This window comes from Carcharhinus amblyrhynchos, chromosome 2 (assembly GCF_965287045.1).
Source record: "Carcharhinus amblyrhynchos chromosome 2, sCarAmb.v2.hapA, whole genome shotgun sequence".
In the NCBI taxonomy this organism is placed as follows: Eukaryota; Metazoa; Chordata; class Chondrichthyes; order Carcharhiniformes; family Carcharhinidae; genus Carcharhinus; species Carcharhinus amblyrhynchos.
Genome location: NC_137325.1, coordinates 120,867,532 through 120,891,814, shown reverse-complemented (window position 1 = coordinate 120,891,814; position 24,283 = coordinate 120,867,532). Strand labels below are relative to the sequence as shown.

General features: G+C 43.9%; 1 protein-coding gene across 1 annotated transcript in view; it reads right to left on the bottom strand.

Annotated features, from left to right (window-relative positions):
• Window positions 1-24,283, bottom strand: part of LOC145361580 (integrin beta-1-like) — a 93,282-nt gene that overhangs the window by 65,742 nt on the left and 3,257 nt on the right. Inside the window, exons 2-5 of the mRNA XM_080217423.1 lie at window positions 21,001-21,086; window positions 15,046-15,262; window positions 2,689-2,859; window positions 1,593-1,786 (exon numbers count right to left, since the gene is read on the bottom strand). Of these exons, the coding sequence (XP_080073549.1) occupies window positions 1,593-1,786; window positions 2,689-2,859; window positions 15,046-15,262; window positions 21,001-21,086 (668 nt within the window). The remainder of the gene's footprint in view (window positions 1-1,592; window positions 1,787-2,688; window positions 2,860-15,045; window positions 15,263-21,000; window positions 21,087-24,283) is intronic.

The window sequence follows — 24,283 nt, the reverse complement described above, 5'->3', positions numbered from 1 at the left end:
GTGAACATTCTGTAAGCCTACCCTCTTATTCTGTTATTGGTACTGGTGTATGTGAGTGTGTGTGTCCAGACGTATGGGCTGGAATTTTACCGGCACCCCCACCCCAGAATCAGGGCGGGCGAGGCTTGCAGAACACAATTGTCCGTCGGCTTCAGGCAGGACTTTACGAGCCTCACCCGAGCAAGGTCATAAAACAGCTGCAATGATGTATGCATGGTGACTGCAATTTACCTTGTTTTATATCAGTTCGGCAAATAGTTTCAATGAATTTACCTTGCTCTTTGGTTAACCTACGACAATCTAGCTGGTAAACTCTTTACAGCCCAAAAGTGTAAACAGTGGGACAGAATTGGCACATCCTCTCTAAATTCACAAAGAAACCCTTGTTACAGTCAAGCTTGGAGTGGAAGAATAAGGGAATCATTTCACCCCTCATCACAGGGTCATAGCAACATCCTTGGTGGAATTGGTTTGGACTCTGACCAGTTTCATTGGCAATGGAGAGAAAGAGGCCCAGCCAAGATACACTCGGATTGTTTTGTGGAGTTCCCACATGAATAATCCAGCCCCTGCCTCTCCAAGTTTTGCACCTCAAGCAATCACAGTGTGCAGTCAGCTGAGGGGAGGGGGGTTGCTCAATGATTGAAGGCCCACTGCCAATAAACTCCACTGGGACTCTGCAGCCTACAGACCTGATGTTAACCAGGCCAATGCCTCAAAATCATATATGCATCTTGGCTGCAGGAGGGAGGTGGTTAGCCGGTGGGGCCCACCAGTGCAGGCTAGCTCACTCGGCAGGTATGGGAAGCCAGCCAGAAGTGCAGGTAATCACCTGGCACTCTCTATGGTTAGTCAGCACACTGTGTGGAGACAGGAGATCAGATGGCACATTCCGCAGGCACTAGAGATTATATTAGCAGGTTTGCTCTGAACATTGGGGAGATCAGCTTTTACTCTCCCAAGCTTGAGTTTGTCTTAGAATTTGGATATTGAATATTGGGTACTTCTTAATGATTCAGATTACTGGCTCCTTTTAGCATGGTTTCATAATTTGCCATTTACAAATATAAACCTTTGACTTAAAATCTTGCAAACTCAGTTGTTTTGTAGCTATCTGGTCAAGGTGTTATGTATGCTGGGGGCATGCCCCTTTAAGGGAATGGGTCAGGTAACCTGATACTCACGCTCCGTCCTGTGTGGAACTCGCCTGGTCACTCTTGAACTGGCTGTGCTAGGATAAAGATGGGTTAATAAACCCATCCAGTTAGTTTACTACCACTGACTTTCTAGCTTATTATTCCTCTTAATAGCAGACCTCATGCATAACAAAGGGTACACTGTTACTGGAGTTAGTTCTATGGTTCTGTCTGACATTACGAGAGGTATCACAGTATGGTGGTTCCATTGGGAAGTGCTGCTTGGAAGGTACATCACTGGCATGGTAGAAATAGACCATGCACCCAAGGTTTCCACTGCCTGACCAGCCAAACATCTGATTGAAAGCACAGATCACAGAAACCCTCCCCACATTTAAGTTATAAAGGTACCGACAGTCGCATTGACACGACAAGCACTGAAGTGTTTCCACTCACCCCACAGACAGCAGCCTGCATGATGGCAGCAGCACCATCCTCTGAAGAGTTCAGACTCGCAGTCACAGCCTGCTGCTGGAGCAGTGTGTCGAACATGGCTCCATCAGAATTCAGTGATAGAATGTTTCTGAAGCTGAATTGACTGGTACATGTTTCACCAACTGCGCAAGGATTTCTCTGTAAGATACCAAACCCTGAAAGAAAACGCAATTTTAAAAGTGAGGAAACGTTATGAGAGCTGAGCTTGGCAAGGTAAGGAAAAATAATTTGATTTGATTTATTATTATTGTCACATGTATTAACATGTGGTTTCTTGCACGCTATGATGTGGGTATGCCGGCGTTGGACTGGCGTAAACACAGTAAAAAGTCTGACAACACCAGGTTTTAGTCCAACCTATTTATTTGATAATATACTTTGATATATATATACTTTGATATAACATACTTTGATAATATAATATAATATAATATACGAAAGCTTGTGAGTATATTATCAAATAAATAGGTTGGACTAAAACCTGGTGTTGTCAGACTTTTTACTGTGTTCTTGCACGCTATACAGACAAAGCACACTGTTCATAGGAAGGAAACAAGAGAGTGCAGGATTTAGTGTTACAGTCATAGCTAGGGTGTAGAGAAAGATCAACTTAATGCAAGGTAAGTCCATTCAAAAGTCTGACAGCAGCAGGGAAGAAGCTGTTCTTGAGTCAATTGGCATGTGACCTCAGACCTTTGTATCCTTTTCCCGACAGAAGAAGGTGGAAAAGAGAATGCCCGGGGTGCATGGGTCCTTAATTATGCTGGATGCTTTGCTGAGGCAGCAGGAAGAGTAGACAGAGTCACTGAATGAAGAAAATTTGTTGTTCAGACCATAAAGTTCAATCCTCTCCAGTTATACTTTATAATTTATAATGTAGAAGTGTGACATTGAACTGATGGTGTCATAAATCAGCTTTAAACTAAATTAAACTAAATTAATTCTTCAAAACAAAAGCTGTAAGGAAAAATTCTTGTTTTATCTCATGATTTATGTGTGTCCTTTATATAATTTCAAGGATCTGGCTTGTGAGAAGAAGGTTTATGGTTTTTCTTGCCAATTCTGAAATCAGATGCTATCTTCTGTATTTCTTCCTTCAATTCAATCCCCAATTTCTTCATGTTTTCCAAGCCATTCTGCACAGAGATGGAGAGGTCCGCAAGATAGTAGAGATCAATGGGATAGTCCTTAGCTCTTTGAATATGCAGCGAGAAGGTCTGGGGTTCTCCTGAGAGGAAACAAAAATGTTAAACATTAAGATTTGGAGTATTTCGTGCAGTTCTGGTCACCACACTACCACAAGGACATGGAAGCTTTGGAGAGAGTGCAAAGAAGGTTCACCAGGATGTTGCCTGGTCTCGAGGAGACGTTGAATAAACTAGGATTGTTTTCACCAGAAAGACGAAGGCTGAGGGGAAACCTGCCAGAAGTCTACAAAATTATGTGAGGTATAGGCGGAGGCTTTTTCCAAGAATGGAAGTGTCAATTCCAAGGGAGCATATGTTCAAGATGAGAGGGGGAAGGTTTAAAGATTTGCAGGAGAGGTTTTTCACACAGAGAATGATGGGTGCCTGGAACATGCTGCCAGAGGAGGTGGTGGAAGCAGGCACATTAGCAACATTTAAGGGGCATCTGGTTGGATACATGAATAAAGAGGGAATAGAGAGATATGGACTGAGTAGGATTTTTTTCAGTTTAGACAGGGCATCATAATTGGCACAGGCTTGGAGAGCAGTGGGGCCTGTGCCTGCACTATACTGCTCTTTGTCCTTTGTTCTAGTATTAGAAATTCATCGATATGAAACATACAAGTCTTATCTACAAGAAGCACTGACATAACTCACAAAGGCTCCTTCAACAGCACCTCCCAAACCCCTACCACCAAGAAGGACAAGGGCAGCAAATGCATAGGAACACCATCACCTGCAAGTTTCCCTCTGAGTGACTTGGAATTATATCACTGTTCCATGATATGTGCATGGTTTCTGATAAAGGGAGGTTCATTCGGATGCATTGGGTTGCATTTCAAAAGAGCAAGTGAAAAAGTGATGGACCAAATAGGCTACATTGGAGGAACTCCACTATAAAAACTTCCATCATCACCCACTTTGCCTCCCACTATCTGTTGTTTTGCTACTAATCTCCCTTGATTTCTATCTTGTCGCAGAGCATGCCTTCTGTACTTTCCTGGCCTCCCCACTATTCCCTGCCTCTCTCCTTACACAAAAACAAACTGTCACAGCACAAATTGTTGTCAGTTCTGATGGAAGTTAAACAAATTGGAATATAATCCTCTCTTTCATTGCAGATGCTGACCAGTCAGCCCATCAGCATCCAGTACTCTAAGAGGCCTCACTCTAACTGGCTTATTTTGTTTTATGTAAATATTTTACAATTGTGAGCATTGGAACCAGCGTTTGTTTGTCATGTTACAGCTGTCAGCAACACAGACCCTCCTGGAGATCATTCACAGAGCCCTGGGAGTCCATGGACCCCAGTTTGGGAATCTTTGTATTAAATTATATGTGGCAACATTGCAGTAATTGGCTTCTACATTTACATTTAACACAATAATTAAGGAAATAATTCATGGCCAATTCATTGGAAAGACTTTGATTTCATGAATTGGGAATGTCTCCTCACAGAGGATGATGATTTAACCTTGGAAGAAGTCATGACCTTGGCAGCACAAATTGAACCTGTCATGTTAGATTTGAAGTGGTTACAGAGCAATACATCCTTCGACTTAGAACTGAGACGCAGCCTGAACAATCTGCTGAAGTACAAGGGTAGTAAGCACAAGGGTGACAGACAATCTCATTAACATGTGTCCCATCGCAGCTAAACACCTTTAAAACTGTGAGCAAATTATGGAAATGCCCAATGAGTCACTCGCCGTGCCCAGCTCAGGGGGAAAAGTGCAATTGATGCTGTAAGTAGAACCATATTGCAAAGATTTGCAGGTTGTCCAAGAAGATGACTTCATTGGTTTGACACATAGAAGAGCCCCTCGCTGAGAGTGACATGTATGTATCACTGCAAAAGAAAACTCACCTTTCAAATAGCTTGAACAAGTGACTGCACATAAACTGATCCATTATTAGGATCACATGGCAGATTCAATCTGGACTATCTGGATGATCAAGGTCAAAGTTAAATCATCAGCCCCCATGAGGAGACGTTCTCTTATTCACAAAACCAAAGTGTTTTCAATTAACTGGCCACAAAGTGGATCATTCTTTATTGTACCAAATTTACATAGGATTATAGAATCCTACTGTCTATAGGACTCTATATACTATGGGGTGGCATGGTGACACAGTGGGGGTTGGGGGAGCACAGTAGGGTGGCACAATAGTGGGGTGGCGGCATGGTGGTCAGCACTGCTGCCTCACAGCGCCAGGGACCCGAGTTTGATTTCCAGCTTAGGTCACTGTCAGTGTGGAGTTTGTACATTCTTCCTCATGTCTGTGTGGGTTTCCTCCGGGTGCTCTGGTTTCCTCCCACACTCCAAAAGGCATGCTGGTTAGGTGCACTGGCCATGCTAAATTCTCGCTTAGTATACCCGAACAAGTGCTGGAGTGTGGTGACTAGGGGATTGTCACAGTAACTTCATTGCAATGTTAATGTAAGCCTACTTCTGACTAATACTTTACTTCAGAATCCCTACAGTGGCGAAGGAGACCATTCGGCCCATCGAGTCTCTACCCAATCTTCTAAAGTTCATGTTACCAAGGCCTACTCACAAGGGGGCCTCTTCCAGGGTGAGGAGAGTAAGCCCTGGTTTTGGACTCCCTTCTCCCTGCAAGGAAATACACTGATACACAACAGTGATCAAATTTTCAAATGTGATCAATCCAACCAAACTTTTGTGACTTCTTCTGTGCTTAAGTTTTTAAGGTACAGGGTGGAATTCTCCGGCTCTTCCCACCAGCTGGATCTTCAGTAGAAGTCAACTCTTGCTATGGGTTTCCCAATGGCAGTATAAGAAAGGATGTAAATTGCCAATGATTTCACCAAGACCAGAAGATCCCAGCCACAACCAAAAGCGAAACAACTCCGCTGTGGGAAAACTTGCCGTGGAGGGTTGGAGAATCGCATCCACATACTGGAGCAGAGAACTTTCATAGCCTGTAACTTCCACTGTAAATTCCCCAACACTGAATTGTATGTGCCCTGGCAACTGTCCAATATCCTCTGCACAATTGCATTCCACTGGGAACCATCTGACCAAGTGATTTTATTTTTTATTCATTCATGATACACGAATGTTGCTGGCTGGCCAGCACTTATTGCCCATTCCTAGTTGGGTAGCTGAGAGTCAACCACATTGCTGTGGCTCTGGAATCACATGTAGGCCAGACCAGGTAAGGATGGCAGATTTCCTTCCCTAAAAGACATTGGTGAACCAGTTGGATTTTTCCAACAATCAGCTATGGTTTCATGGTCGTAAGTAAATTCTTAATTCCAGATATTTCTTATTGAATTCAAATTCCACTATCTGCTGTGGTGGGATTTGAATCAGGGTCCCCAGAACATTAGCTGAGTTTCTAGTAGTCCAGCGATAATACCACTCAGTTATTACTTGCTCCAAAATCACAAACTTTAGATGCTTCTGCCACTGAGACACTAACAGCTAGTCTGAAAATGTTAAAAGAAATAAAACCTATTCTAACTTCAGCCAAGCTATTTTAAACACCCAGACTGAGCCCCACACGGGGCACCGCATGTCATAAACTTTTAAAATACAAACTTTATTCAACATAGAATCTTTTGAATAGGCTTGATCTATTTAAATGGAGAATGTGCTCCAAGATGGAGGTCAGATGACCTGCCCTTTGCATTCATGGAACTGGCTCTGTGCTAAAGACAGACAGCAGTTGCATTCCATACTTAAAGCTGAAAGAACATCTGAAGGTACTTTCCAGGAATGAATGTACCTTCTAAATAACAAAGAAAATTGCAGCTCAAGAGCAGGCTCTTTGGCCCTCCAAGCCTGCAGCGACCATACTGCCCGACTGAACTTAATCCCTTCCAAGGACCATATGCATTTGTCTAGACACTTCTTAAAAGTCACTATTGTATCTGCTTCTACCATCTGCCCTGGCAGCAAATTCTTGCCCCTCATATCTTAGAATCATAGAACCCTACAGTGCAGAAAGAGGCCCTTCGGCCCATCGAGTCTGCACCGAACACAATCCCACCCAAGCCCTACCCCCATATATTTTACCCTGTAATCCCTCTAACCTCCACATCCCGGGACACTAAGGGGCAATTTTAACCTGGTCAATCAACCTAACCTGCACATCTTTGGACTGTGGGAGGAAACCGGAGCACCCGGAGGAAACCCACGCAGACACGAGGAGAATGTGCAAACTCCACACAGACAGTGACCCGAGCCAGGAATTGAACCCAGGTCCCTGGAGCTGTGAAGCAGCAGTGCTAACCACCGTGCTACCGTGCCACCCCTTAAACCTGTGCCCCCTAGTAATTGACTCTTCCACCCTGGGAAAAAGCTTCTGTCTATCTAGTCTTTTGAAAAGAAGGAAAACAATTATTTTCACCCATGAAGGTGGATGCCTTACACCAATGGTACAGTAATCCAGAAACAATAATATAGGATATGGTGCATCAATCTCAGAATATTACCACATTTGGTAAAGGAACTGTAATGACCTCAACAAGACCCATGAAAATGGCTTCTTGGTGTGTGAGCTTCCTGATTGAGGTAATGATTGCCTACCCAATCAGGAAGTCTCACCTGTAAATATTATGAGGAGTGTCAGGTCTATTGACACTCTGGATTCTGGCTTTGTACCTGAAGGACTCTTAAGAGTGGAGACAAGTTTGTAAATAAAGGGAATCGGGTGAAGGAACACCAGCTTCTCAGGAATTAATTCAGAAACCACAACTGTGAAGAGCCACAGGATGGAGCAGCCATGCTTGCCGTTTTAAGACAAGAGTTCTTTTGACAAGAATTGCAGTCCGCAGGAAAAACACAACAAAGGCAGTGTCATTCAGTGATCTTCATTGGTGCCTGAAAAAGATCTAAAGATTGTAACTTCTTCAGATCTCCAACCCGGTTTGATTTTGGGTCCACCTCAACAGCAAATTGACATCCGAGTGACGAGACCACAAGAGACTAACCTACAGAAAGTTCTTAATTTTGAGCAAATCCTGCAAACATCTTTGGCATGTGAACTTCATAGAAACATAGAAAAACTACAGCGCAAAACAGGCCCTTTGGCCCACAAGCTGCGCTGAACATGTCCCTACCTACAAAGCTTACCTATAACCCTCTATCTTAGTAAGTCCCATGTACTTATCGAGAAGTCTCTTAAAAGACCCTATCGAGTCCACCTCCACCACCATTGGTGGTAGCCAATTCCACACACCCACCACCCTCTGAGTGAAAAACTTACCCCTGACATCTCCTCTGTACCTACTCCCCAGCACCTTAAACCTGTGTCCTCTTGTAGCAACCACTTCAACCCTGGGAAAAAGCCTCTGAGAATTCACCCGATCAATACCTCCCAACATCTTATACACCTCTATCAGGTCACCTCTCATCCTTCGTCTCACCAAGGAGAAAAGACCGAGCTCCCACAACCTATCCTCATAAGGCATGCTACCCAATCCAGGCAACGTCCTTGTAAATCTCCTCTGCACCCTTTCTATGGCTTCCACATCCTTCCTGTAATGAGGCGATCTTTTGCTGAAGTCACCTCAATTGCAAATCAGATGTAAAGTAGACCTTCCAGTTGCAATGTATTCTTTGCAAAACAAGACAATTACATCAATTATGAACTATTATTTTCTTTGTAACTTGTAACTCTCCAGCTGTACTTTCCTTGAGTATACTTGTGTGTGCAATTGCATGATTGGGGATGTAGCATCAGATTTCAGAGTGAGTGCATCAATTATCTTTCTTCATCAAGAAAGGAAGGAGACAGAAAGCAGCAAACTATAAAACAGCCTAGCAACTGGTGTTGGGGAAATGCTCGAACTCATTCTTAAGAAAGGTGTAGCAGGACATTTAGAAAATCTCAATAGGATGAGGCAGAGTTAACATTTTGTGAAAGGCAATCATGATTAACAAAAGGATGGAATGAGAATGATGAATAAAGAGGAACCAGTAGATGTAATATACTTGAACTTCTAAAAGGCATTCAATAAAGTGCTACATGAAAGGTTACTACACAAGAGCCCATAGTATCAGGGATCACATATTAGCACAAATTAGTTAAATAAAAGGAAAGTAACTAACAGGAAATGAAGTGGGGGTAAACAGTTCATTTTCAAATCAGCAAACTGTAGCTCACAGAGCATCACAGGGGACAATATTATTTTAAGGGGCTCAGGCCTCAACTTAACAATTATATTGATAATTTGGATGAAGGGGCTAACTGTTCTAAATTTGCTAATAATATAAAAGTTAGAAAAGCAAATTGTGAGGAGGATGCACAGAATCTGCAAAGGGCTATAGTTAGGTTAGGTAAATAGGTTAAAAAAATTGCCAAATGGATTACAATGTGGGAAAATGTAAAGTTTTACATAACGGCAGGAAGAATAGAAAAGCAAAATATTATTTAAATGGTGAGAAACTGCAGTACAAAGGAATTTTTAAAATTATTAATTCATGAGACATGGGCATCACTGGCTGGCCAGGATTTATTGCCCATCCCTAGTTGCCCTTGATCAGAGGGCAGTTGAGAGTCAACCACATTGCTGTGCCTCTGGAGTCACATGTCAGCTAGACCAGGTAAGGCCGTGCAGACTTCCTTCCCTGAAGGACATTAGTGAACCAGATTTTCTGACAATCAACAATGGTTTAATGGTCATCAGTAGATTCTTAATCCCAGATTTTTTTTATTGAATTCAAATTCCATCATCTGGAGTGGCGGGATTCAAATCTGGGTCCCCAGAACATTAGTTGAATCTCTGGGTTAATAGCCTAGTGATAATACCATCAGGTCATCGCCTCCCCTTTGGGTGTTCTTTTATATGAATCACTAGAAGTTAGCGTGCACGTGTAGTAAGTAATTAGGAAATAAAATGGAATATTGGCCTTCATTGCAAAGAGGTGGAATAAAAACAGGGAAGTCTTGCTACAAATGTACAGCTATTGTTGAGACCACATCTAAAATACTATGAAGAGTTTTTGTCTCCTTACTTATGGGCTGATTTATATGCATTGAAAGCACTTCAAGGATGTTCACTGGGCTGATTCCTGGGTGAAAGAACTGTCTTGCGAGGAAAGGTTGAGCAGGTTGGACATACGCTGATTGGAGTTGGAAAGAATGAGAGATTTATATTGAAACATAAAAATTTCTGAAGGGGTTTGATGAGATAGATGCTGTAAGGATGTTTTTCTCTGAGGGGGTATCCAGAACAAGGGAGGTATTGTTTGTAAATAAGGGGTCTCCCATTTAAGACAGAGTTGAGGAGGAACTTCTTTTCTCAGAGGGTCAATGGTTTTTGGGTTTCTATTCCACAGAGAGCAGTGAAGGCTGAGTCACTGAATATATACAGAATTGAGTTGGACAGATTTCTATTGACAAGGAAGTCAAGGGTTATGAGGGCTGGTTGGGAAAGTGAAGTTCAGGCCACTCTCAGTTCAGCCATGGTCTTATCTAATGTCAGAGCAGACTCAAGGGCTTTGAATGGCTTTATCTTTAGTTATGATTTGATTTGATTTATTATTGTCACATCTATTGGTATACAGTGAAAAATGTTGTTTCTTGCGCATTATTCAGACAAAGCATACCATTCATAAAGAAGAAAATGAGAGGGTGCAGAATATAGTCTTACAATCATAGCTATGGTGCAGAGGAAGATCAACTTAATACTAAAAGAGTTAGAATAGAGTTTTAAAAGCATAGAACGAAAATAAATGATAGAAATAGAGGGTGTGCTGGGCACGGCTCACATGAAGTCGCCATGTTTCGGCGCCATCTTGAATAGTCTCCAAATCTCACAGGGAAGCATTAGGAATGTCAGATTTTATAAATGATTATACTTTAAACTGTCTTTCAGCTACTTCAGGGATTAGAAGTTACCCAACTCAAAAAGGGGAAAAAGGAATACATTTGGACAGGTCCCTGAAGAACAAAGTATCCACTTATGAGACAGAATAAAGTGGAAGGGAATTTTCATTCATTTTTAAAGGTAAATGGAGGTTATTTGCTGTATTTTGAAGAGTGCGTCGTCTACTGGGTAGTGTTTACCTAGACTCTGAAAGTTGTTTTTAGTTTCCTTACTGCAGTAAATATCTTAAAATCTTGTCATCTAATCTTTCCAGTCAGTCACTGGAAATTTGAGTTTATGGGGTTTGTGACTCTAGCTTTTAGAAGTGTGACGCTAGGAGATTGTATCAGGTTTGGTTGCTCAGTAACTTGAGAGTTTACTGGGTTCTGCTGAGCACCTTCCATTAAACCAGCTTCTTACAAAGAAACATGTAATCATAATACCACAGGAAAAAATGATGGGGCATTCAGAACCAGTGGTCACAGTCTGAGGATTCAGGGTAGACCATTTAGGATGGAGGTAAGGAGATATTTCTTCACCCAAAGAGGGGTGAGCCTGTGGAATTCATTACCACAGAAAGTAATTGATGCAAAACGTTGAATGTATTCAAGAAGCGCTAGATATATAGCACTTGGAGCGAATGGGATCAAAGGTTATGGGGAGAAAACAGGATTAGGCTATTGAGTTGGACGATCAGCCATGATCGTAATGAATGGCGAAGCAGGCTCAATGGGCCAAATGGCCTCCTCCTGCTTCTATCTTCTATGTTTCTATGGGACGATTCTCCCATCGCACCCTGCAACTTTTCGGGCGGATCAGGCTGTGAGATACGCGTTGTCGGCCTTTTTCCGAGGTATTCGCATGCACATCCCCCAGAGCCAGAGAACAGCTGGAGTCCAGACCACGCTGGAAACTGGCGGGAAGGCAGGTAAGTCATTTGAATGTTTTTTTAATGTGGTTTAAATATGTTTAGCATTTCATTATCGGGAACTTGCTGGTCCCGATTGAAAGTCCCACCCCACCAAGAGTATTTCATTCTGGCGGGGTTTAGAGTAGCTCCCCACATTCGGGGAACTAATGGAAAACACTGCCGGAATGAAGAGGAGACAATCGGAGTGCCCCAGGGGTTGGCGGTGGGGGAGTGATGCCTGGGCATGGGCACACTGACAGTGCTAGCTGTGCCCTGGCACTGCCCAAGAAGCAAAGTGTCCATGCCCAAGGGGCACCTTGGCACACACCATCAGGCATTGGGCAGTGCCAAGGAGGCGGGGCCTATTGTGGGCAGGGTCTAGGGACAATTGGTGGGGGTGGGGGTGGGGGTGTCCCACTGCCACTCGGCATGATGATTGTTCGGGGCTGGAGGGAGGCCAGCAACTGGGGTGGGTTCAGTGGTCTGCCGAAGAGGGGTTGGCGCCTGCCTCTTGGGAGGGGGTCTGACCCCAGGGGTGGTCAGCAGGAAGTGGGTGGGGCTCTGCCTGGGTGAGGGATCACCTCTGCTGGGAGTGGGCTGGACATCAGGGTGCTCCAGGATGGGAAAGTGCAGGGGAATGGCAGGGCTGGCCCGTGAGTTGTTGTGGGGGTTGCAATCGGGCCGGGGGGGGCTGCTGGAGGAGCAGCAATCCACGGGTCCCATGCTGGCCGGTGATTGAGCTGGACAGCAAACAGGGAGACTGACAGATCGGGGCCACTGCGCATGGGCAGAGCTCCAGAATTGTCAAATACTGGCGCAAAAAGGCACCCCCCCAACCCTCCCCCACCCCTCACCCCAGGTTACTCATGAGATCATCGATTGTGACCTCTGCATTGCACAGAGTGCGGAGATTCAAATGTGAAGTTAAACTGAGAAAACAGTCATGATCTAGAATAGTTTTCCCACCAATTCAGCACTTTTGGGAGAATCACCCCCTACGTTTCTATGTTTAACCCTCTCAGCCTCTGCCAGTTCAGACCTTTGCTTTCTTTCAATAATTTTAGTGAATTTACTGAGTTTGAATGACTGAACAAGCCTCCACCTCCGAATGGCTTCTGATTCTTGACATAATTTGTTTCTAGTACGGAATTTTGTTGGAGGTTCTCTCATTTGTTAACTCTATCATTATTTCATTGTTTTAAACTGAGAAAGTCAAGTGATCAATAATGCTGTGTTAATTGTGACTACAGTCAGAAGTCTCACAACATCAGGTTAAAGTCCAACAGGTTTATTTGGTAACAAATGCCACTAGCTTACAGAGAGCTGCTCCTTTGTCAGGTGAGTTTTTGATCAGTTTTTGATAAGCGAGGGGATTAAGGGTTATGGGGAGAGGGCGGGAATGTGGAACTGAGCCACGGCAGATCAGCCATGATCTTATTGAATGGCGGGGCAGGCTCGAAGGGCTAGATGGCCTACTCCTGCTCCTATTTCTTATGTTCTTATGTGAGTGGGGAGTGAGGAGAATTGTGACTGACAGGAATAGGGGATAAAATGAGGTAGAGTCAGCAGGGAGTGGTTACTAGGGCCAGGATTCTCTAATCTCACCCGCAACTGTGATTCTTTAGTCTCGCTGCAGTGAACAGAGATTTGACTGAATGCCAAGTTCTCCATTCTCGCTGGCAATGCTGGCAGGGTGCACAAAGCTGGAGAATTCCGGCCTAGATGTCTGGAAGGTCATGAGGAGAAACAGCAAACTGAGGCAGGTAAAGAGTTGCGCAATTTTAATGTCTGGGAAACAATGGGTAAAAGAAGGTACATTGAATTCTGGTTTCAACAAATGGAGGGTGTAGGTAGAGAAAAACAGCATGCAAGATGTCAGACTGGTGGCAAATAAAAAAAAAAGTCATGTAGTTACATTGATAAAGAGAGAAGGAAGAAATGTTATCGACCCACTCATCCCCTTATCTCCCGAGGACGAGACATTGAAAGCTGAAGGATCATCTTTCAGATTAAAGCTTTTTTCCTAATTTCCTGGGAGAGAGTGACAGAAAAGTATCACAGCAACCTCCCAGCTGCAGAGTGATATTTAATTTTTGGGCAGAGGTGGGCTTTGTGAAAAACACAGTAAGCGTTGAAGACATTTAAAATAAAACTGGGCATTACACTTCATGGAGGCTTGGAAGACCCTGCAATTAGGGGCGGCACAGAGGTCAGCATTGCTGTCTCACAGCGCCAGGAATCCTGGTTCAATTTCCAGCTTAGGTCACTGTCTATGTGGAGTCTATACGTTCTCCCTGTATCTGCGAGGGTTTCCTCCGGGTGCTCCAGTTTCCTCCCACTCCGAAAGACATCCTGGTTAGGTGCATTAGCATGGTTAGTTCTCCCTCAGTGTACCCAAACAGGCACCAGATCGTGGCAACTAGGCAATTTTCACAGTAAATTCATTGCAGTATTAATGTAAACCTACCTGTGACACTAATAAATAAACTTTAAATAACATTAAATGAAACTTTAAAAAAATTAAAGTAATTTAAACAATTGGTTAAGTTCACAAGTCAGAAGTTCCTATGGGTTATAATCACAGGAAGTGCCTTTGGATTACCCCCTTTAATACAGTACAGTGTCAGCTCCACTAGATATTGTTATTATCTTTGAGAGAACACATTAGTTGCTTGGTGGGCACAGGTCTTAGTTCGGGTACTTATTTGGTATCCACTTGACCCATGTGCCCAAATAGACCTGACACCCCTTTCTTTCTCATGGGGATTCCATGCATATCCCACCAGTTACATCAGGAGACTGGTAAAAAGAATCATTGAATAGAACCCCTACAGTGCAGAAGGAGGCCATTCAGCTCATCAAGTCTGCACCAACTCTCCGGCAGAGAATCCCACACAGGCTCTTCCCTGTAACCCCATTAATTGCCCTAACCTACACGTCTTGAGAAACTAAGGAGCAATTTAGCATGACCAATCAACCAATCCTGAATAGTTTGGGAGTGTGGGAGGAAACCGGAGCACCCGGAGGAAACCCATGCAGTCACGGGGAGAACGTGCAAACTCCGCACAGACAGTCACCCGAGCCAGAATTGAACCTGGATCCCTGGCACTGTGGGACAGCAGTGCTAAATACTGTGCCACTGTGCCACCCACGTGTTGTGCCCATTAAGCCTGAAGAATTTCTTGACCCCTTCCATAGCAGTAGGTCTACAAGAAACATTGAAATTTGGGATAAAAACATGAATTACCAGAAATCAGCACCTATAATGAAAGAAATGGGATTAACACGGAGTAGAATTCATCACCAGAAAATTACTCAACAGCTTTCTTAACTAAAAGATGGTTTGTATATGCATTTAAGAAGCAGAACAGTTGTAATTAAGTCGAGAACAATGATTATTATATCACAAGCAACAGTTTTTTGATTAGTTTAATTTAATTGGGAGTTTTTTCCAAGCTTTATTGTAATTTGATGTACCTGGTCGTAATTTCAGAGAAAGCTTCTGTGGTCGAATTTGTGACAGGTCTTCCAGTCTTATCCCCTTCCCGCTAGCAAGGCCAGTCAGATTTCTATCAATTTCTACTCTCAGGGAACCTTTTGGATTTTCAACATCTTCCATCGCACATCCTCTCCTCTTTAAAGATTCTACATCATCGCAGCGCAACACTGCTGATTCTCCCATCCCCAAGAAATCCTACAAAAAAGGACAAATTTGTAAGCTCACGTGCTTCAACTGCAGTAAAGCTGGAAGGAATTTTCGATCAGAATATTATCACACAGCAAGAGGCCAATCTGCCCATCATGTAAGTTCTGGTCTTTAATGAAAATATTCTAAAACTAATCACGTGATAGAGCTCTCCCTGCAGTCATGCATCTTCCGCTGACTCAAACATTTCCTTGAAAAGATGTTCTTTGCCTTTACTATTCTCTATAGTGGAGCAGAGAATTCCATGATCTATATGCTGCAGTTTTTTTAGCACCTCTTGTGGGATAACGGGGATGGGGTAAGGTATGGGAGAAAGTGGTTAGTGAAGATGTTAAGATCCTCTTCCGGAGAGTCAGTGCAGACTCAATGGGCCGACTGGCGTCCTTCTGCGCTGTAGGGATTCTATGGTTCTGTGGTTCCTTGGTGAAGCGTAGCTGTCCAACACCCTATTCCTGGCTAAGGTGCAAGTGAGGGAAGTGTTTCCTCACTTGGTGGGAAAGGCCTCTTCTGACAGCCCACCTGCTTCCCCCTCCTGTCCCTGCTCCATCTCCCTCCCTCTGATACTGCAACCTTCAAAAGGCTGGCACAACATTGTGAGCTTGGTGAGTCATTAGAAAATACTCTTCAAGATCGTCTTGCTTGTGGTCTCCAAAATGAGGCTATCTGAAGAAGATTGCTGACTGAACATGCTCTGACTTTTAAGACAGCAATAGAAATTGCAGGGATGATGAAATTGACTGCCCAAAGGCTTCACATTTGGTGCAGGAATGAAGATCCACAAGTTGGGAACTGCCCATAAAAAGTCAAAACAGCAATAAGCATGTCACAGACATGCCAACATGGGTCATTCAGTGAATGAATGCTAGAGCAAGGATAGTCAGTGCAAGAATTGTGGCAAAGTGGATCACATTGCAAACGTTTGTTAGGGTAAACCAGCTTCCCCTGAGAGGAATATTCAGAAGAAGAATCTGGGTACCTTCAAAAAGAATAACAAGTTGCATTCTGCAAAAGGAACTTACAATGTGGGAGAAAAGAGTTCTGACTGGGAAGGAGAGAATGTCCAGAAATATGAGGATGAGCTCCAACTGAACATCTTATCCACACAGGGTGAATCGCATAGATTCAGAATCACCCAGAATCTATGTGGGCAACCTGTTAGAGGGAAGTTGATACTGGTAATGATGTAGCTTTCATTCTTGAGACTACATATCAACAAAAGCTGAAGCATCTTCCTTTAAAATCAACTGATATGATTTTAAGGATATACATGGAAGAAATTGGACCATTAAAAGGTTATATTAATCGTCAATATGAGAGTTGAGAGTGATTATCCTGACAGTGGGGATTCCCACTCCACTCTCCGCTGGTTGGGAGTCATCTAGCGGCATGGTGGCACAGTCGTTAGCGCTGCTACCTCACAGAGCCAAGGGTCCAGATTTGATTCCCAGCTTGGGTCACTGTCTGTGTGGAGTTTGCACATTCTCCCCATGTCTGCATGGGTTTCCTCCGGATGCTCCAGTTTCCTCCCACAGTCCAAAGATGTGCAGGTTAGGTGGATTGGCCATGCTAGATTGCCTCTTAGTGTCAGGAGGATTATCTTGGGTAAATGCATGGGATTATGGGGATAGGGCCTGGGCGGGATTGTGATCAGTGCAGACTTGATGGACCGAATGGCCTCCATCAGCACTGTAGGGATTCTATGATTCTAGCATACTTAAAGGTCAGGGCTAGGAGGGAAGTCAAAGTCTTTGGTTTGGGATTCGCAGTCAAGAGTTTCACAGTATAGACATAGCTGTGGCAATGTGGAGAGGAGTCACAGATTAGGAGCAATCCAGGGGCTATGTGGATGTCATGGGTAGAGGTCAGACAGAGGAATTCTGCGGTCTCCCAGGGACAATCCACTACCCTCATGAAGCTGGTCTGATTTTTGATTCAGTTGAGATTGTGACCATTGAGCTGCAACATTGGAACGCAGGTACACAGAATGATCACAGGTGTGGACGTAGGTACGAATATTCCCCAGAAAGCTGTGTAGATGAAATTAATGAACAGATTGGAGACAATCCTGGGCGCGCAGCATGGGGAATCATTGGGAGCATGATGTACTCCAGCCTCAGGAAGGGACAAGGGCTGTGTGCTCCAGACAAAACAAACACAGCTTGGTGTGAAAGCATGTCCCACAGTCACTATTCCTGGGCTTGGGCTGTCCTTGTCTCTGCAGAGGGAATAGTGTCGGTAACTGGAGGCATCTGTAGCCTGTAAACTAGAAACACATAATAAAGGGGAGGGGGAGACAGGTATGTGAAGTTACCCTGGGGTTTTAACCATTGTAGGTGACCATACATACATAGAACCTTAAAATCTTACAGTGCAGAAGTAGGCCATCTGGCCCATTGAGCTGCAGTAACCACAATCCCATCCAAGCCCTATCCCCACAACCCCATGCATTTACCCTAACTAGTCCACCTGACACTAAGGGGCAATTTAGCATGGTCAATCCACCTAACCAGCACATTTTTGGACTATAAATGAGATGGATAAAGATCTACATGATGTATGGGCACATAATAGGTGATAGGCTTGGGGAGGGGCGATAAGATTATCCACCACAACAACTATGGGCTCCAGTATAATTGGGGAGGCTGGTGAAGAACAGGAGCAAGCTCTATCTTCACATCATGAGGCTGTAGGTGTATATCTCATACATGGACAGTGAGAGGGGAAGTATCCATGTTTGTCTCAACATGGATAGTAATGCAGAACCACCATCTAATGCTCTACCACAGTAATAAAATCAGAAGTTGCAGTGAATCGGAATGGGAGAGGTCTGAGGGAGTGTGGGGGGAGTGCAGCCCTGGGCTAAGGGCCACTAGATTGAACAGGGGTTTCCTTAGAGAGAAAGGATGAAGACCTCCTGGGAAAGAAAGCCACTGAAAGCCAACACCTTTGTCAGCACAGTAACAGGGACACTCTCAGCTCAGTGTCTGAACATTACAGCCACTGCATCTCAAGAGTAACACATTAGATTTGAACATTTGGGTCTTCAGGCAGTCGTGAAGGACACGCAGCCATATCATAAATGTTATTCCATCAATAAAGGCCAGTCACCAATTGGCATTCATAAGGGGTCAAAGGGCATCCACTCATTGCCCATGAACAACTGATTGATAATTACAATGCCACATCAGAGATTGCAGCAGAGCTAGGTTGAGTCACTCATCTCATTTACACCTTGTCATCCCATGCAGAGTTCCAGATGTTACATATCTGGGATGGTATCTTGGTCACTTCAATGTGTGTGCCAGTTCTCAGAGACAAGGCTACATCAGCCAACATGTACAGAGGACAAAAAAGAGACAGACTTTTACAGTTACCATAAGTTTCGTATTATTAGTTTCACTCTCCTGACCCTTTCATCATTAATAACTTCAATTCTTCAGAAAGAAGACAAAAGCAGAATGGATCCAAGGCTCAATGATCCGAATGCAATACATGAGATGAAGGAGGTAGAGATGACACCAAGTGCAGCAGAATGCTCCATTATTGAATCCCTCCAGTGCAGAAGGAGGCCATTCTGCCCGTTCAGCCTGCACCGACAACAACCCCACCCAAACTATGCCCCCTTTAACGCCATGCATTTACCCTGCTATTCCCCTGACACTAGGTTCAATTTAGCATGGCCAATCCACCTAACCAGCACATATTTTGGACTATGGGAGGAAACCGGAGCACCCAGAGGAAACCACGTAGACACATGGAGAATGTGCAAGTTCCACACAGACAGTTACCCAAGGCTGGAATTGAATCTGGATCCCTGGCGGTGTGTGCTAACCACTGTGCCACCTTGCTGCCCATTGAGGGAGACGATCAAGGGGAGAGGGTCAGGAGGGGAGACCCAAACAACAGATTCAACTTGCCAGGCAGAGTGTCTGCTGAAGAAGACTCCCCTGCTTACAAATGAGTGAGAGACAATGCTGGACATGTCTGCGCTTGTCCCAAATTCTGCTAGATCACATCTGCCACATTCTTTGTGAAGATCTACGTCATGTGCTGTTCCCTGCCTGTGGCTTTGAAGGTGACCGCCACACTCAATTTCTTCACCTGTGGGTCTTTCCATCGATCAACAGGGGACTTGTGCGGGATCTCTCAATCCACTTTGATGAGGCCACACTTGGAGTATTGTGTGCAGTTCTGGTCTCCTTTTCTGAGGAAGGATGTTCTTGCTCTCGAGGGAGTGCAGCGAAGGTTTACCAGGCTGATTCCGGGGATGGCAGGACTGATGTATGAAGACAGGTTGACTAGGTTAGGATTGTTTTTGCTGGAGTTCAGACGAACGGCTGAGGATCTCATAGAGACTCATAAAGTTCTAATAGGACTGGACAGGGTAGTTGCAGGGAGGATGTTCTCAATGGTGGGGGAGTCCAGAACGAGCGTCACACTGTAAGGATACAGGGTAGGCCATTTAGGACGGAGATGAGGAGACATTTCTTCACCCAAAAAGTGGTGAGCCTGTGGAATTCATGACCACAGAAAGTAGTTGGTGTGAAAACATTGAATGTATTCAAGAGATGGCTAGATATAGCACTTAGGGCAAATGGGATCAAGGGTTCTGGGGAGAAAGCAGGACTAGGCTATTGAGTTGAATGATCAGCCATAATCGTAATGAATGGCGGAGCAGGCTCGAAGGGCCAAATGTCCTGTTCCAGCTCCTAACTTCTATGCTTCTATGTAAAATGTTTCAGTCTGCCTCTGGAAAGAATGGGGAAATGTACACAAGGGCACTCGCAAAATGCACAATATCCAATTCAGATCACAAGGGGGTACTATTGTTACAGCCTGGCTTATGACATCGGATATTAGGCATTACAGGCACACTTCTGACCAAAGACTGTTTACAGGAGTGAGAAGCACCTCTGTGCCAGCGGGAATATCTTGTAACGGTACTAATGTTTTCTCAAACTTCGGCAGTCATCAAATATCCACAGTCTTGATCAAAATATGTGCAGCATGTACATGATACATATGGGCACATAGAGTATTCATTTCTTTTTATTAATTCCCTAGGTGGACTAGCTGAGAAGAAGTGTAACAGTAATTTTAATTCACATTCCAAAGTAGCCTGAGCTACGAGTTACCATTCAACTGGTATCAATATCCAGAATGATTGCTCCAGAATGTATCTCTTCTAATGGGGCTGTTCAAAGGATTCTTTTAAGTGCCAGTTTGTAGCACGGAAACTTATGACTCGAGTTATACATGTTTCTGAAAGCAATGTCAAAAACCACTTCCATAATGTTCTTTCTATTAAAAAGACTGGGTTGGGGAAGTTTAGAGTTCAAAGTTTTTAGTTTAAAGTTTATTTATTTATGTCACAAGTAGGCTTACGTTAACACTGCAGTGAAGTTATTGTGAAAATCCCCCGGTCGCCACACTCTGGCGCCTGTCAGGGTACACTGTGAGAGAATTTAGCACAGCCAATGCAGCTAAACAGCACGTCTTTCGGACTGTGGGAGGAAACTGGAGCACCCGGAGGAAACCCATTCAGACACTGGGAGAATGTGCAGCCTCCGCACAGACAGTGACCCAAGCCAGAAATCGAATCCTGGTCCCTGGCAGTGTGAGGCAGCAGCGCTAACAACTGTGCCGCCATGCTGCCCACAAGTGCAGGTAACAGCAATAAGTGGAACTGCCTTCTATTTTCATCAGTCAAATCATCAGTAACTTACCATTTTGGTGCACCATCCACAATTTCTACCAACTTGTATACATTCCCCACATGATTTTGCACTGGCTTTTAAACACTCACTGGGATCTGTAAACAGAAACAGGAGATCACTGCAAAACACTGGCTGTAACTTGAGCCAAAATGGTGTTTAACTTTCCAGAAAAATTCCTCCAAAATTAGCAAATAACTAAAACTACTTACGGTGAAGATTGATTAGTACTGGATATGGCCAAAAATGTATTAAATTGTTCACTGTGAGCATCTCAGGATCATGGGTCAGTGATCCTGGTATTGACACCAATATGTCAATGTCTGCTTGAGTATGAAGTGTCAGGAGAGAGAGAACCTCAGTAACATCTACAATTGGGTCCTAGTGCCATCAGTGGTACTTCAAATGTCACTTGCCATCCGCAGGTTGTTGAAAATGGTGGTGTAATTGCCTGGGATAGGTGGGATATCAGGGTCCACACCATTGGAAATGTCTTGACTGTGCCTTCTGTGACCCCTTAAGATTCTATGTTACTTTTCCAAAACTCCTTCATTGGGGTCCATGCCATGACATTGCTGGAACCAACATCCTCCTTTAAAATATCTACGTTCTTAATATGTTACTGTTAGGGAGAAAAAAATACAGCTATTCGGCTATAGTGTGCTTTGCCCTCTCACTCTCGAGAAAACCAATGAAGACTCTTGGAGTTACAGGACAGCATGGTGGCACAGCGGTTAGCACTGCTGCCTCACAGCTCCAGGGACCCAGGTTCAATTCCTGGCTTGGGTCACTCTCTGTGTGGAGTTTGCATGTTTTCCCTGTGTCTGCGTGGGTTTCCTCTGGGTGCTCCAGTTTCCTCTCACAGTCCAAAGATGTGTGGGTCAAGTGCATTGGCCATTCAAAATTGCCCCTCAGTGACCCGGGATGTGCAATTTAGTGGGATTAGCAGGATAAATGTGTAGGAATACGGGGATAGGGCCTAGGTGGATTGTTGTTAGTGCAGACTCGATGGGCTGAATGGCCTCCTTATACACTGTAGGGATTCTATACAGCCAAGGCCTATAATATGAACTACATAGTAAGGACTAGGTCTAGTGCTTCATCAGAAAAAGCCTTGATCCAGGAATTAAACAGTCATTTATAATTAATATCCAGTTACAAGAAATTAGCATATACCAATCAAAGATTTACATTTGCACAGAAGTCGTATCTATATCCACTCACAAATACTGATTAGGTTTACATCATGCATAAATAAGGGTACAGTTGTCCAATTACAATTTGTGCAGGTCTTCCTAATTATAATATCATTAGGCAATAGTAGCTATAGCTCTGACCAATGGTATATCAACCTTCCATTTCCATTGTCCCTAGTTCTAATGGACAAACATGAGCTGCAGTTGCACATTGTGTAATTAAATGGTCCTTGACTCTGACCTGGGTCTATTTTAATCAAGACCTGTGACTTTCACATAGCTTTCCCTGTGTGACTGAGGTGCAGCTTGCAGCTTTTGTGATTTCTAAACTTGTGTGATTATTAACCTTTTCAATTACCAACTTAACTGGAGGAGAAATAAGAAGTGAAACTCGAAGAAACATTTCGAGAATTACAAATCATCCCAGCTTTTGATAACTAATAAGATTGAGTTTCAATCTTAAAGTGGTTATCGGTTCATGATATAAAGTGCGAGAAGTATCATTTTGTGTGGCTTTAGAAAAATCCCACCATTGTCGACACTGACAAAGATACTCTTGATTAAATAGATTATAACCCCACATATTTACCCAGCTAATCCCCCTAACCTATGTATCCCCAGACATTAAGGGGCAATTTAGCAAGGTCAATACATCTAACTCACACATCTTTGGATAATTGTCATTGCATCCACTGCAGACCCCTGAGAATCAAATAAACTGCCCTCCCTACTGAAGCAAATAAATTCAACTGACTTATGACACTGAAATGTCTGTTCACCACATTCGATTCAGGCTGCTAATCACTTAAGCTATCATAAAAATGATAGCGTTTTTGGGTAAAGTGGGTCAATTTTTTACAATTTATTTATTCGTCATAGGTAAGCTTACATTAACGCTGCAGTGAAGTTACTGTGAAAACCCCCTAGTCATCACACTCTGGCACCTGTTGGAGTACACTGAGGAAGAATTTAGCATGGCCAATGCACCTAACCAGCACGTCTTTCAGACTGTGGGAAAAAACCAGAGCACTCGGAGGAGACCCATGCGTACACAGGGAGAATGTGCAAACTCCACGCAGACAGTGACCTGAGGCTGGAATCGAACCTGGATCCCTGGTGCTGTGAGGCATCAGTGCTAACCGCTGTGCCACCACTGTGTGCGTGTTTATCATAAAAAAGAACTGGCATTTATATAGCAACTTATCACATTGTCAGGTCATTCAAATCACTTCTGAGCCAATTAATTACTTTTGTAGTTCAGTCATTATTGTTCTGTAGATAAGTACAGCAAAGTCTACCTTGGTTACATAGCTAGATCAAAAAGCTGTGTCTATTGGATAGGGTTGACAGGAAATTCAGGTTTTATTAAAGTAATTCTTGAGATGTGGGCTTCGCTGGCAAGGTCAACATGTATTGTCCATCCCTAATTGCCCTTGAGAAAGTGGTGGTGAGTTGCCTTCTTAAACCACTGCAGTCCATGTGGTGTAAGTACACCCACAGGACTAGTAGGAAGGGAGTTCTAGGATTTTGAACCAACGACAGTGAAGAAATGAGCGATATATTCCCAAGTCAGGATGCTGAATGGCTTGGAGGGGAACCTCCGGGTGGTGATGTTCCCATGTCTCTGCTGTCCTTCTCTTTCTCGATGGTAGAGGTTGTGGGTTTGCAAGGTGCTGTCTAAGGAGGGTTTGTGAGTTCCTGCAGATGATCTTGTAGATGGTACATATGGCTCCCAATGTTTATCGGTGGTGGAGGAAGCGAATGTCTGGTTGGGGTGCCAATCAAGTGGGCTGCTTTGTCCTGGATGGTGTTGAGCTTCTTGAGTGTTGGTGGAGCTGCATTCAACCAGACAAGTGGGGAGAATCTTAGCAAACTCCTAATTTGTAGGTAGGCTTGAGGAGTCAGGAGATGAGTTACTCACCGCAGGATTCCCAGCCTCTGACCTGCTTTTGTAGCCATTGTATTCATATAGTTAGATTTGGAAGGTCTACTGCAGAAGGAAAGTATGCAGTAAATGGTAGAGCCCTTGGAAATATTAACGTACAGAGGGATTGAGGCGTGCAGATCCACAGTTCCCTAAAGGTGGCAACTCAGGTGGA